The sequence below is a fragment of the Athene cunicularia genome (assembly GCF_003259725.1).
Source record: "Athene cunicularia isolate RWA chromosome 1 unlocalized genomic scaffold, athCun1 chr1_part2, whole genome shotgun sequence".
NCBI classification, from domain to species: Eukaryota; Metazoa; Chordata; class Aves; order Strigiformes; family Strigidae; genus Athene; species Athene cunicularia.
The window spans coordinates 11,220,506-11,235,969 of record NW_020799092.1 but is presented as its reverse complement, the minus strand read 5'-3'; the positions used below and the strand labels follow the sequence as shown (position 1 = coordinate 11,235,969).

General features: G+C 41.0%; 1 protein-coding gene across 1 annotated transcript; it reads left to right on the top strand.

Moving 5' to 3' along the window:
* Positions 1-5,628: 5,628 nt before the first annotated feature.
* Positions 5,629-13,744, top strand: LOC113488359 (aldose reductase-like). The gene is given in 11 exon segments (XM_026863463.1): positions 5,629-5,655; positions 7,024-7,191; positions 7,887-7,933; positions 7,935-8,002; positions 8,618-8,694; positions 10,022-10,136; positions 10,864-10,972; positions 11,773-11,854; positions 12,298-12,389; positions 12,823-12,897; positions 13,705-13,744. Coding segments are annotated over 11 exon segments (900 nt in total).
* Positions 13,745-15,464: the final 1,720 nt, after the last annotated feature.

The following is a 15,464-nucleotide window of genomic DNA, read 5'->3' as shown; positions in this document are numbered from 1 at the left end:
CAAGAAACAGAAAACCAGAAAAAGTAAATATATATAATATATATAATAAATATATATCACACACACATATAATAGCTAAAACTTCAATATGTTGTAAATCCCAAAATTATATACAAAAGTAAGAGAAATAATTTTTTATACTTTCAGTATCATTTTAATTTACAAGAGTCACTTATCAACTAGTTAGTTATCATTGGTATTTACACAAAAATGCTGCACGTGAGATCTACGTTTAAAAAAGACCTTCAAAAAAGGACCTACTCTAATACGGATTAAGAAACATGGGTTGATAAAACTAGTTACTCTGATGAAATGTGTAAATCATGTTAGGACTTAGCATTACTAGTAATTTGAATAATAATGGCTTTACTGATAATTTTGCGGATCACAATAATCTGTTCTGTCTGATTGATAGATTTCAATAGCGAATCCTGTGATAATATTAGTCCTGCAGGGGAAAGGTGGTAGTTTTGTCATCAAAGGCATCTTCCTCCTCCAGGGAGGTTTAACGTTTGCAAAGCAGATTCTCTCACTGGCAGTTGCTGCCTTTTTTGCTCCCTGGGGACAGCTTCAGTTTTTGCCCTCCTGGAAGCCAGCCAACGCTGGCCCTTTGCTGGCCCCCAGCGTTTCCTACAGCGCTGCCTTTCAGGCAGCTTTGTATTACTGGTCTCCTGCCCTGGCTGTGAGGCCACAGTTCTCCCAGGGACATGTTGGTGATGTCAGCCAGGATCAGCTTTTCCAGTAACATCTATGCTGGTGTTTCTTCTATAACACAGCTTGGGCTTGAAGCTGTGAGCAGAGAGCAGCACTTTCCTCCAAGTGCAAACAGAAACCTCAAACAGCCTTTCAAAGGTATTTTATGAACCAATTGGTTTTTAGAAGGGAGCTATTTAGCTCTGACTACATGCTGTTTCCCACGTGGCTGGCTTATATTTTACCAGCTTCAAGTTGGCAGGCTCAGCACTGTTTGCACTTGCCTGTGGAAATGCGCCCACCAGTGTTTTAGAGAGCTTCATAAATAATAAAAATTCCTGACATATATGAAGTGAAAAAACGAGAAAAGAAATGCTTCTGAGCTAAATCTACCTGATTTAAAGGAAAAAGTAATGTGCTGTGAAAAACTGACAAAGACTTAAAGGCAAAGTAAATTAAGACCTTCACACAGGCTTAAGAAATACTCTGATGGTTTTCCTAAATAGGCTAATGACTGACATATCCCACTGACTGGTGGGATACAGTTTAATTCAGTATGAAAATGTGCTTTGCTGTGTGAGGGATTGCTGGAGCAGGGAATGGGATAACAGTCTCTATGTCTGCCTTTGTGATGGGCAAAGCGGAGGTCAATGAACTGGGATAGTCCCCCTTGTTAGGGAGACAGTCACTGAAGGACAGGGGACACAACAGCTGTACTAGAAAGCCAGTTTGTTAATCTATGTTAGTTTCTGCAATGAGCTGAAGTGAATTTCTTCCCATCCTGGGTTGCAGACCAATTGTACAGGTACCTCAGCAATCTCTGTGACCAGGGTGTCAGATGGATGATCCAGAGAGCCATGGTCATCACCTGTCTTTATGTAATCCATTTTTCTCCCAGGTATGGACAAAACCCACACATCAAATCTCTACATAGCAGAACTGAGCAGTACAACTGCTGGTTAAACGTTGCTTTCATTGCAGAATTCAGGCATAACAGGCCTGGTATGTTTAACCTCAGTAATAAAATGAAAAGGGTTCTCCTTTGGCTTGTCCCAAAGCTGCAGCGACCTGCACATCTCAATTAAAATCCTTGGACAAGGGGCTGATGTGCCCGTGATCCAGGCCAGCTCTGGCTCTGACCACTGGGGAAAAGGCTGAGCTGTAGTATGGGGGAGTGAGAAGGTCTGTGGTGTAGAGCTGCACAGGAAAGGTCAGGCCGCAGGCAGAGGGGCTGCTGCTTGAGATGGGTGCAAGCAATGACTTGAGGCTACAAGAGGAAAAGTACTCAATGTGAAAAGGTACAAAGCCCTAAAGGAAATCTGGCTCTGGAGGACAAGAGTTTGGTATCACTGGGGACCTGTTGCAGGGAGCAGCAGGGTGGACCATTGGCCACCTGATTGATGCCTGCTGGTGCTCTTTGGGTGTCTGCCCTGGGAGTGCTGAGCATGATCATGCTCAGCCTTGTGGCCTCTCAGACTTTGGTGACTTTGGTGGCTTTTACTTGTGTTAACTTCAAAACAACAGGTTTATGCTTTCATGTTGAGCATATCCTGCATGCAAGGTCTGTGCACAGTAAAAAAAAAAAAGTGCCTGAACAAAGTGACCTGTCCCTGGTCGCTGGGTGTTTGGGATGCTGCCTGTTGAAATGCATGTTACCCTGGGGCTGGTTTTGCAAAGAAATAAAAGGGAAGGAAAAGTTCATTGATGGCTAGATAAACAATAAATGCCTACCACTCCTATATTTAAAATGAGTTCTTGCAAAATTTTGGTCAGGGCTCTGAAATCAGGTAGCATGCCAGCTCCTTCTGGCAGGACACAGGAGCCTCCAGGCTGGGGTCAAACCCACTCTGCATAAAAACAAGAGGTTTTGGATTTTCCAGAGCCAGCTGCTATTCCCACTGAGCCTTGTGAAACTGTTTTTTCAGTTTATGCAGAATAAAGGATTTTTAATTGTGGTCGGTAAAAAAGTCTAGTGTAGGAGAGGATGCAAACAGAAAAGGCCATAAAGTAACAGTAACACAGTGTCAAGGGACAAGACATCCAAAGATGTTTGCCTTCTGAAAAGTGGGCAAGTATAGAAAACACCACAGTGGTTGCTCAAGGAGACACAAGTGTACCATAGTGTGCCATTAATGATCATCAGTCTTGCAGATTAAGTAGTTTTGATTTAGAAGAGTCACACAGAGCTAACATGATGACTCTTGAAAACACAAAGCTTTATTTCTTAGCTTATCTCTCAAGTAGGGGGAGCACTTCCTTAAAGGGACTGTGTTGTCCCTGTGGTTCTTTGCTAATCACACTATGGAAATGTTCAAATGCTTCCAAAATTTTGTCATTAACAGTCAAATGGGGATATAATCCGCTGCCTACCTGGTTATTTTAAATATACTGACAAAATTTGATCAGAATATTTCAAATGTACAATCAGGTGCTTTGACCTTTGGCAAGATATCATTATCACATCCTAGGGATGCTAATATTTATTTCTAATAAAGTGAAATATTCTCCATAGGTATGAAGATTCTTTGAACAGACGAAACCCTAGTGAAAACTTAAATGTGTCTTCAATGAAGTTGCTAATTCACATCCTTACTGGGCTGATACGTCCCTAAACTGAGGCTGGAAAGTTTGTAAAATGTATTTTCTGATACTAGAAATTACTTTTATATGGTAAGGACAGACTGTGGAGTTGCAGAATGACAAAGATGGGAGTGATGGACAGCTGAGGAAAAAATTTGCATAGGATGGTATATGAATTCAGTGAACACTCATTGTACAGTGGTTGAGAGCAAAAGCCACAGGGTGCTGGGGGCCTAGAGATCAACTAGAATCCCTGTGGCACATCAGTTTTGATGGTGAGTTTGACCGCAAACAAACACTAGGTAACTTGGTGTCACCATTCAGGAAAGTGAGATATGTGCTGCCATCCCACAACTCGTGAGGACAAACTCTAAGCTGTAATGGGGCAGTGGATAACATGGGTGTCCAGTGCTGTGAGGCTGAATCAGTATTAGGAATTTTTTTAACAGTGATCCCTCCTGTGGACAGATCTGTGCTTCCTCCTGAAAAATACAGCTTTGTTGTTTCTTGTAGTGATGTGTTCAGAAGCAGATAGGTGAGATGAGAAATGGTTCCTAAGGTGTGTGCAAACTCCCCAAATACCACTTTTCTTGCACAAAAGCAGAGGTATACAAAAAGCTGCCACCTCAGTCAATGCAATATGTGTAACTGGCATGATGAGCTTACTCACCAAATTCATGTGAGGAGCCCATAATCAATTTTTAAATTCTTCGAAGGGTGAGATAAAGGCAAAATCCCTGCCTTGTCTTGCTTATTATAGCACTTCTGCTCATATTTCCTTCTTTGCAGCCAATCGGGAAGAAGGAGGGAGGTCAAAGCCTATTTAAAAAATTTTGCAAGGGGCTGCAGCCTCTCCTTGCCTGTGGTGGCTGAGAAAGGACAATGCTGGAGCTGGGAACCTCTCCTCATTCCTGTGCCTCTGGTCACACAGGTGGCACAAGAAAATTGCTGAAAATCACAGTAGACTTTTTCAGCAATCTTCTCTTCATGTCGGGAAAATGCAGCAAATCCTCTATGTGGCATTTCTTGCCTTTTGAAAATTTTCAGGTAATGCAGGTATTTACATCTGTCCTTCATGAAATTTTTTAAGTGAGCAGGCAGTTCTCACTTAGTGCAGGTAGAAGGAGATTTTTCTTAGCTATGGAAAAAATACATACTACAAAAATAAAACCTTCTGCCTATCTTTTTTTTTTTTTTTCTTTTGGCACTGGGTATTAATATCCCAGCATGTCACATCTAGATATAGGAACTTAAGTGGCAATGAGTGGATTTGGAAATGGGAATTTACATTAACTCCTTAGAGAATGAAGATAACTTATTTGTATAGCAGCAGATGAGTATGCAGCACTTTGGAGGAAAACAGTTTGGGTAGTTACTTACCTGCAAATATTATCTAAGAGACTTCTGGTAAGAGAGAAGATTTAATGATATACTGAGTTATAAATGTAAAAGGAATCTGGAAATGAGCTGAAAATTTTAAGAAAGTGAGCTTCTTAAGAAAGGAAAAAAATGTGGATCATTGCCTGGATTTGAGACTGGAAACTAAATATGTTGAACTGGAAGCTACCAACTCTGTGAAACACTGCCCAGACTATCCAGCTGAAATGCTGGGGTTTCAACCCCAAGCCCCAAATTAAGGTTGACATATGGTGATTCCCACAGCCCTTCACAAAGAGGGGGGTGAGTTTACCTTTAGGCTTCCCTCCAGGGTGGTGCCGGCCTGGCAGGGAGAGCCATTAGGTAAATGAGCCCCAGGTGTCCCACATGAAGTAAACAAAGGTCAGGTGTCCCACTTGGGGATAAAAGCTGGGACCCCTTGCAGGAAGGAGCAGTGTCTGTCTGTGGGGTGGATGCACTTTGCAGAGTTCCCTGTTGGGGAAGGACCTCCTGCCTCCCTGGGACTGGGCTCCAGTCAGGTCTGGCTTTTGTAAATGTGGGCTGTGTAGAGATTCAGTATGTGGCTTCCTTGGTCTTATGTGTTTGGCTTGTTGACTCAGTTGTCTCCCGTTCCTTCGATGTGAAGCTGCATTTCACCATTTGTTCCACCCGTTGCTGGTCGTGGGGTGTTGTTGTTGGGGTCAGTGGGATTGATGTTGATTATATATAATCTGACTTGTTTGTACCCCCAGCACTCACCCACGTACTGACCCTTTTGTATCAAATACAATTTGGTTATTGGTTCATCTTTATGCTGGCTGTGTCCTTTATGCTAGGCCTAGTAATTGGCAAATCACCAGCATAGAATTATCTTAAAGTATTCTTGCTATATTTTTGGGTCAGCTGCTGCTAATCATCACATAACTCATGCACAAATGGGGCTGAGTTTGTTTAACCCTTTAAGTCTTGATTGGTCCGATGACAAAAGACACTAAGAGGCCTAAAGTAACCAAGTAGGCTTCAAAAAACCAAAGTGTGCCTTGCCTGGGGCCTCTTAGGGAACTGACACTGTGATGGATGAGCTCTCTGAAGGAACCTGTTAAGATGCTAACAGGAACTGGTTAGGACTAAACAGAAGGAGAATTTTGGACACATGATCTATGCCACCACAAAAATCTCTTGTGTTAATGCAATGAAAACATGGCCCAAACCCACTGCGGTTATTTAATCAATGCTATTTGAACAGCATTGTTCCCACAGAAACTTCAGCTGTGACTCCCTGCATTTTGTTGGGGCAATGGGGCCTCTCTTTTACCGAGCCACTCTGATTTGAAGTCCTGTTCAGTGACTACTATGTAAAATGAAGCAATGGATTTCTAAGAAACATCTTGCATTAGAGAATTTTGTGTAATCACAGGGTATATTGTCACCTTTACTCTCCACTGACAACTCCTTTACTCAAAAGTGATGCTGATCGGTCCTGCATGGCAACTTCCCCATGCTGCAGCAGCACCCATAGACGAGGCACTCTATAATGCCCAGCATTTGGCCCGTGTCACCATTAGTCTGCTTTCCCATGCCACCCTAGGAGCTGCAGGGCTCGTACGTAGGAAAGGGGCTGCAAAAAGGACAACTTGTAAAATTTTTAACTGGCTCTTTAGTTATGTGTAGTCTTGTGGAAAAAACACTGCTCTTTGCCTATTTTTTATTTTATTTAGGTGAACCAACCAAGCACCTTTCAATTGGAAATACTTGGAGAAGTGAAATTATAGAAAGATAAATGATGATGGGTGGGGATGTAACGAAGTTAAAAGTAGGAAGTGGTCACGGTTTTGAATCGTGTTTCTGTTTGATGTGCCATTTTACACAATTGGTATCCAGTCATCAAACAACAACTCAGTGTTTCCAAGCCAAGAATCTGAAGTGATTTACTTTGCTATTAAAGATCAGGCTGTGTATTTTACCCAGGAGGTGGCACTGTCTTGTAGCGTTTTCCCATCCTCTCACCTCCCATGTCCTGTGTCAACAAGAGCCCACTTGTTTGTGTGCAAGACCAGCAAGCTTTCCAGAAGTGATTAATTTCCTCATGTCACTAGTATCTCACGCTAAAATTGCTTTTAATTTCTGAGCAAATTAGAACTTATTTTATGATAGCCTGATGTCCAAATGTGAATGTTCAATCCTTAGAAAAGGGCAGATCATCTCAAGCAACTCATCAGTGACAGCCATGGCCATTTTATTCCAGAAAACTAATGAAAGCAAGATCCAAACTGGAACACCTTATTATTTGGGGGCTTAAAGTCTCCAGATTTGGAGAACAGCAAACTTTTTTTCTGCTATTTACTGAATTAATGAATTCTCTTCTTGTTTTAGTCTCCCCAAGGGACAGTGAAAGATGCAGTAATTTTTGCCATTGATGCTGGGTACCACCACTTCAATTGTGCCTACCTGTACAAGAATGAGAGTGAGATCAGGGATGCATTACAAGAAAAAAATGAGGAGGATGTTGTGAGGCAAGAAGACCCCTTTATTGTCAGTAAGGTATGTCCTTGGATAACTTTTCTCACATGAGGCCAGCTCTCGGGAGGAGAGACAAGGTCCCAACCTGTGAACTGCAAGAAGGTAAAGCTGGTCAGGGAATTAACTCCCCTCTGTCAGGGCAAAGTGTTTTGCAGATGGAGGGAAGGAAAAGGTCAACTTTTGGAGAGAGAAAAAAAAAAAAAAAAAGGGCTTGATTTGAGATTTTTTTTTTTTGTAGTCCATATCCATTGTCAGCCATGGAGACAGGAACTGAGGCTGTGCTCTCAGTTGCCTCTGAGATAGGAAGCAAGGCTATTGTATTTGTGGTCACTCCTGCTGTGCTGCCGACCTCAGTCTATTAACTCTTGTATGTTATGTTTTGTTTTGTTTTTTCCCCCAATAACAATGGTAGGAAAAATAAAGTAACTTCTATCTGCTGGAAGCTGGCAGGTCGATTTTCACCAGTTTTGCTCTTCTGATTAATTTCATTTAACTGCTGTATGAATTGTTGGATTTTTTGAGTATCTCATTCTCATTTTACTTAATTGAGAGTACCGAAAATAAAATAAGGTGCACCAAAGTGGCACCTCCTCAAGATAGAAGATGTGCCATGTCATGAGCTGCCTCTGAGTTTGTGCTATGTGCTTCCCTGCCAGGGATGCTCTGCAGTCATAAGGCTAGGAGAGCAGCTCCCAGGCTCTGTATTACCCCTGCAGTTGTGGTCCACCTTCTCTGAGAGGCCCCTGGTGCAGGAACCAAGCCACAACACTTGCTGCTCTCCAACTGGATTATTTGGATCTCTACCTGATACACTGGCCCATGGGATTCAAAATACTGAGACTTAAACTCCTGGGAGTCACTTGACAGAGCTCTGTCACTTTTTCCTTTGGGAACAGACATACCCTTAGTCCTCTTTAATGAGGACATTAGGATGTAATGACCAACCTCTGCACAGAGTGCTCAGGAGAAAATATAAGGTCTTGTAGTACAAAAAAATCACCTTATTTTACCCTGCAGAGCATTTCCATGTCATGGATCAAATTACATACAGACCAGATTCCTTTGAAAGCCTGGGATGTGGCTGTCATTTTCTTGTCCAGGATGAAACACTCTTGAATTAGTTGCTTTTTTCTCTTCTGTCTCTACCCCCAGGTTAAATAAATCCTTGTTTCCCCATTGAGTCACATCCCTGTTCTTCCCCCAACCTAAGTGAGGCAGTTAAAAGTGTCTGCCTTTCCTCTGCCTGCAGGACAGATTCTCAAGAGGCAGATTTTGCTGAAGATTATTACTCTGTTCATACTGATTACTGATTTTGGCCACCTCTCTCCCCAGCACAGGCATAAGCCAATGTATCTAGCATGTTCCTAGCTCCACTTGCCGTAGAATTTCTAAGTGATTTCTTTAACTACTTGCAGTTTAGCCAACCTTAAACTCAATTTTCTTTTGTGATCAGATGAGCTATTTCCTGCAGATGGAAGTGGCATGATCATTCCCAGCAATACAGATTTTCTGGGTACATGGGAGGTATGTTCATAGACAAGCCAAAAAATTCTTGCTAGTTTGAAATAACAGCCTGAAAACTTCAAGGTTTCCACTTTGGGAATTGTTCTAAGAGAATTTCCCATGTGAAGTAGTCCAGATTGCTGATTTCTCTATGCCCTTGGGCTCTTTCTTGTCTTACTTTGACAAAATGGAGGTATTTTAAAGTCTCCCGCTTACTAAACTGGCTGGGTGGGCATGGCAAGAGGAAATCTTTGACTGTGTGTGTATGCTGCAGTGGCTTGAGCTGGCAGATGCTGTTGCTTCAGTCCCCACAGCACCCTCTGGGCATTTATCGGTGGCTTTAGCTGTATCCATCCTCATCCCTTGTTGCACCTGAGCTATCCAGACCACAAGAAAGCCAACATGCCTGTGCTAAGGTACCCAGACCATCCAAATTTCCCCCTCTAGAAAGTACTGTAACTTGTCCAAAGTCCTTTGCTAAAGCTGTGTGTACAACACAAATAGGCATGAGCACAGGCTGCATGGGAGACAAGACTTGGATGCAAGTTCAAATTTCTGCTTGGCTGATGGTTTAGGCTTCCTTTCCCCTCCACCCTCACAGAGTGCTTAGCATGGCCAGGTCAAAAGAAGAGAAGAGACTCACCAGACTCAGAAGAATTTGCTGATGCTTTTTTCTTTCTGTCAGCTGAAGAATAAGGCACACTTTTGTTGCTTATTTGAAAGGAAAAAAGTGGACATTCCAGGCTGCGGCTTATGGTAGCATCTTCAAATAAAATTAATTTCTTCTTTGGAAGAGGTGTATCTTCTGCTGTAAAGGATGGTAATGGATTATTTTCTCCTCTTTCTTAGATGGTGGTGAGGGAACACAGCACTACTTATGCTGTACTGCCACCACTAAATGGGACATCTTCCTTGGGAAATTAAGTAGTGTTGATGATCAGGTGTCCTGCTCTAGCTCTTCCAGAACAGCTCCTAGTCAAGCCGCTCTGTTCCAAATGACATGCTTTTTATTATGGGATAATTATTTTGGCAGCTGAGGGATTATCCTAAAAACCCCTCTTTTATTTATAAGCAGAAGGTCTGTCTGGGGATAATATCTCAAAATAGTTGTATTCTTCTGAAATAATAGTGTAGTAATTGTTAATCTTGAATAATGCTGTTATTTATTTGTATGATGATATATGATGTGAGAGCCTGAGTCTTGACCAGGGTCCCACAATTCAATGTACTGTACTAACACTACATCAGAAGAGGATACCAGCCATTATGATCACTGAGGTCTTTGCACAGGTATTTTTTCCATATAAAAAAAAAATCTTAATTCAATCTTATGCTGTAGTGTTTCTAGGCTATGGAAGACCTAGTGTATGTGGGAATGGTGAAGGCCACTGGAGTCTCCAACTGCAAACAGATAGATCAGCTCCTGAGCAAAGCAGGCTCATGACACAAATCTGCAGATAATCAGATAAATCATTCTCCAACTCATCAGTACTGACATCACACCTGTCTGGAACGGATGCATTTGATGGAACATCTCTGGCAGTAAAATACTCTTTATGGTAAGGCTGTGCTTTTTCATCTCTGTGTGGGAATACACCTGTATTTGGCTAAATCACAAAGTAATGGAAGATGCAGAATACCTGTGCCCTTACTTGCAAGGGAATCTGCAGTCGCACAAGCCTGCGGCACTCCTGGGTTGAAAGTGCAACCTTCACCTTTCTTCTGACCGCAGTACTGAGCTCGTGCAGGCTGAGAGCTGAGCTCTGCAATGGGGAATGTGGTGGGGCTTACCCTTCTTTCCTACAGCCCCCAAGGAAAAAGAGGCTGCATGAATAGATAGGACCAGAGTCAGGCTACACTGTCGGGGTGAATAGGTAGGACTGGATGACATGAGAGTTGGGTGCTTCATCTGGATGTGCATGACTGGACCTTTCAGCCCACAGATATGGGAACTGTGAGAGGTCATGAAAAATGAGGCAGGCAGCTGGAAAGAGAAACTAGTAAGTGAAGATTGGGCCTTGCTGGAGGCAGGGTTGGGAAGAAGGGGAAATCATCTGAAACACTGACTGACTTAAAAACCCCATAGCTCCAAAAAGAGCTCAAAGCTGATGGGGGCCTTGGTAGGTCACCATAGTGATGCTAAACCTTGGAGTTCCTTCTGCTTCTGAAGAAACCTAACATTTATTTTGTAGATTGAGAGCCACCCCTCTCTTCCGCAGGAAGAGCTGATGAAGTTTTGCCAGTGCAAACAGATCTCTGTCACTGCATATTGTCCCCCTGGAGTGCCCAACTGGCCATGGTAAGAATGCTTTGTGAGACTTCTCTCTTAGACACAGACTGAATCCAATATAGTAAACCACTCTTAGGATGTGGATAAACCCTCACAGAGTAAAACTGATGTAATTAGAAAAATATTTACTGATTTTTTTAAAAATTACACATACACAGAAAACTCTCACGCCTATTGTGCTATTCAGTTCACTAGTTCATACCCATGCTGTTACTGGCATTTCATATTTAGGAGAAAAAGGATCAGTTGGTTGGTGAAAGTAGTGAAAATGATTCCTAACTAAGCTTGGGTGAGCTTATTAAACATATGTCTGAACTAAAATAGCCCAAAAACCAAAGCAGCACGTCCTTATGAAAACAGCAACTTTGCAGTCCTGCTGAGACAAATGGATTTGGTTTTTAAATGGAAGACTTGAAGAAATTTTGCTTGTACACCAGTATTCATGGCTTTTTCCAAACTGGGATGGGGCATTTACCAGAGCAGCTGTGCTTGTGAAGGACAAGACAGCTGCCTGTTCTCAAGATGAAATGTTTGGGATCTGGACCAAAGAAATTCCTGGCCTGATTCCAGGCTGGACTGAAATGTATTACAGTGACCTGTTATACTAGAAACTACAGGCCTCTTCTCATGTGCTAAACTGTGGTAAAAGGAAAAGAATGAAAGCAGGGACTGGAGCAATAAGAAGATGGTGAATTAAAGCATGCAAGATGATACTTTCTAATAATTTAAATAATATTCTTACACTGCAGTGCTTGAGGGAGAGGACAGTGGGCCATTCAGTTGCTGAAGTCTGCTCTTTCTTTTCACAGGTCCAAGCCTCAGGATACTTCCCTTTTTGATGATCCCCAAATTAAGGAAACTGCACTCAAGTACAACAAAATCCCAGCTCAGGTCAATACTCATTTTCTGTGGCGACATGTATTTTTCCCAAGTAACAGAGGTATTATGCTATCAGTATTAAGCTGAGTTCCAGCTGTGTCTCAAACACATGATGTTTTAAAATATTTTCTCTAATGTTAGTTATAATGATGGACAGAGGATTACCAATGCCTTTGGGCCTTAATGGGCACACTAGCCACTTCTACACACAGCATCCCTGGCCAATCCTGAACTCTTGTTCAATGCACTCCCATGCTGTCATCACAACTCCAGAGACAGGTCATGATGTAATGAGCTCATGTAGTAATTAGGAAGGGTTTGCTACAGTGCTTTTCCTATGTGAGCCATCTCTGATTATCAGTAGAGCGTTCTGGGTAACCATGTAGGCACATACAGTTTTCAGATTTCAGAAGACAGACAACTTCTCAGCTGTAATTCCCTATCTGTTCCTGCAGCTGCTTATCTGGCTCCAGATTCAAAGAAATGTGTGTGTAATCACCAAATTTGTCAGTCCACGTAATACTGAGGAAAACTTTAAACTAAGGGGGTACCTTACAAAATTATTAATGGTGGTAAACTTTACACAGAAAAATCCACTCTGCCATTGGAACACAGTACCCCCTTCACACTTAGAACTGGTGATGTTTGTCTCCCAGATAGCATGTAGGTTACTTTATGAATGCAAAATGTTACATGAAAAGTAAGCAGCCAAGTCTCTTTCATTAGAACACATCAAGTAAGAGAGATTAACTTTTCCACCTTGTGATACAAATATGATGCAATTAGACCCCACCAGCACTGTAACTTTGACAGTTATTCATTGTTCACCACAAATGTGCATCTGTTGCACACTTCCTACTGCTTCAACAAATACAATGCTTTCCTACTTCTGATTTTGGTATTTTTTCCTGCAAATTAACTTACACTTGTCTTTTTGCAAACTCAAGTAACCCAGCTCTTTGGGACCTTTATTTCAGGAGTTTTGAATTGGCTAAAGAAGAGATGGAAACCTTCCTTGCTTTCAAGGAACAGTATTGTATCTGTGCATTAAGCAAGTGAGTAGGTCTTCCTCTATGTTTCAGCAAGATTGGATTATCATTAGATATCCTCTTAACAGACAGTATTTGATAGCCCCAATTAAAAAGAGAGAGGGAACCTTAGCCAATACCCGATCACATCTGTATCTGCTGGAATCCAGCAGTAGGATTTATCAGAGCATTGCCCATCTTGTACAGGTTGGTAGCACTGGGAATTTTGCAGGTATGTTTTGTGTTAAGATATCTTGTAACAGATGTGTATCAATTTGCTGTCTGAAAATCAAAATTGGCTGGAAACTCCAAAATAAATAGGTGACAATTGTTTTTTCTGTTTTCTTTGGCTACTTTATATAAGAATAAATTCCATTTTAAGAATGAGAGTTGTAAGGTTTTTTTGAAGTGAAAAGCTGTGCCTATGTATTTATGCCAGTTATTAAGGCAGCATCTAGATAATAGAATGGTGAGATACAGACTTACCAAGATCTGTGTGGGTAACCTGGGAAAACAGGTTACCCACATTATCTAATAGCATACCGCAGACTTAGGAGTTCACCACAAGAGAGAGGTTTAATATCACGGTGAAGTTTGGCAACTTCAACTAAGCAAAAGATGCAATATCTTTTGAGAACAAGGTCACTAGTATCTGTGAAGGTTACAGAGCATTAACTTCCACTGCCCTGCGTAAACTAAGCAGACTCACTTCAGTGTTTTTACAGTAGTTCAGTTTTATTTCTGCAGAGCTTTTGTCAGAGGAAAAGCAGCTTTTTCTTCTTAGCCTTAAGACTACATCCTTAGAATTGTTTTAATCATACTCTCTTCTTCTAGATGCAAAAAACACAGGAACTATCCTTTTTTGGAAGACTAACATAGGCATAATTTTCAGATCCTCCAGGGATCAGGATATCATTGTTTCAAGCAATTTATAATACTTCATGTTTATTAAATGACAATGTAAGTGGAATATGTATTACAGAATGGGAGAAGGTAGCTCACAGACATTCTAAAGTGATCTTTGAGCATGCGTTTGCTTCCCTTATTACAATGACAGTTATATCAGCCCTTTATTTGTCTTTGCTGTGCTCTAGTTGTAGCACAATAAGTATTCTTTTATTATTTAGTAATGATAGTTAAAGAAGTTTAATATGAATCCTTGGAATTTGTGAAAAGCAGTCTGTCATAAATATAGATCCTGACAAATTTTAGAAATTTAGATTCTTCTAGTGGCTGTATTTTTTAGACAAAAAGGCAAAATGTACACTAACTTTCATGTTAACATAAGATAATCCATTTAACATTGGAAGATCTTTATGACAGTATGCTGCTTGAGATTTAGTTCAGTAATTTCAGTGTAACACAGTGAAAGCTCTTCAGATGACACTGCTGCAGGATCCATTTTCTTAATGAGCTTTCTTATTTATGAACTGCAAAAAACTAATAAACTGGTGAGAGATTTGTATGTTTGGCTTATATCTACAAGAATATAAATACTATCTTTATCAGTAGAATGGCTGCAGTTAAGACTGTGAATCTCTCCCAGCAAATCCAAAGTCTGATAAAAGAGACAGAGGAATTATTTTGTTTGGCAACTGTGTTATTTAACAAGCAGGAAAGCTAAGCAGCTTCATAGAAGCCAACAGTAGATTTTTACTCTCTTGTACTGCTCCTCAGATAATGTTTGCTTGTGTTTTGACTCAGAGGATGTCACTGTATGTTGTTTGCTCTGGTAAAAAAAGTCAGTGCTACTGCAGACCATGAATCTGCTGGAGCTTTAATGAGATGTCTGTTAATCAAGACTTCTTGCTCTTGAACCCTAACACGACTCGATTACAGAAGTTTTGCTTTAGGCTCTTCCAGCCCAGGAGAACAATGTGGCTCAGCACTGCCTGCAGAGAGGAAGGATGATTGTGTAATTAATGTTCAGGGCTAGGATATACACTTCATGGATATAAATAACTTTTCCAAGTTATTTTCTTTGTAGTTGAGGTTTTTAAATCTATAAAGGAAATGATGGCATATCTTTGAGCTACTTTAGACTTTTGCAAGATGTTTGAATAACAGATGCCCTAGATATGGCAAACCAATTCTATCAAATTGGATTTCCTACAGCAACTCTTCTAAAGAAACAGGTCTGAAAAAAACATGCTAAATTGAAAACATCAGTTACAGGGTATCATCATAGCCACAGTTAAAAGTGAGCTATGTGGAAGGTGCTCTGCTTTCAGGGATTTGGACTGTGGTCAGGTTGTCAGGCTACAGCAGTAGGAGCAATACTCACTTAAGGCTGTGGCACACAGCCTATCTTGAAATATTCTCTACTTCATAGGTATTTTCTAACAACATTCCAATTTAATCACATCTATCAGAGTTGAAATTATTTACAGGATGTTTATAGACTGTGGTAGGCAGGAAGTCAGACTAGATGATCACAGTACCCATATAATAGTAAAAAATTCAAAACAAGTTAGAAGCCAGAGATTGTCCATTTGTTTTAGCAACAATAGATTTTTTTTCAGCTGCAGAGACTTCAGCAAATGTAAAAGGAGAAGAATTTGGGTGATGTCAGTTACTGGGAAATCAAGTACCTT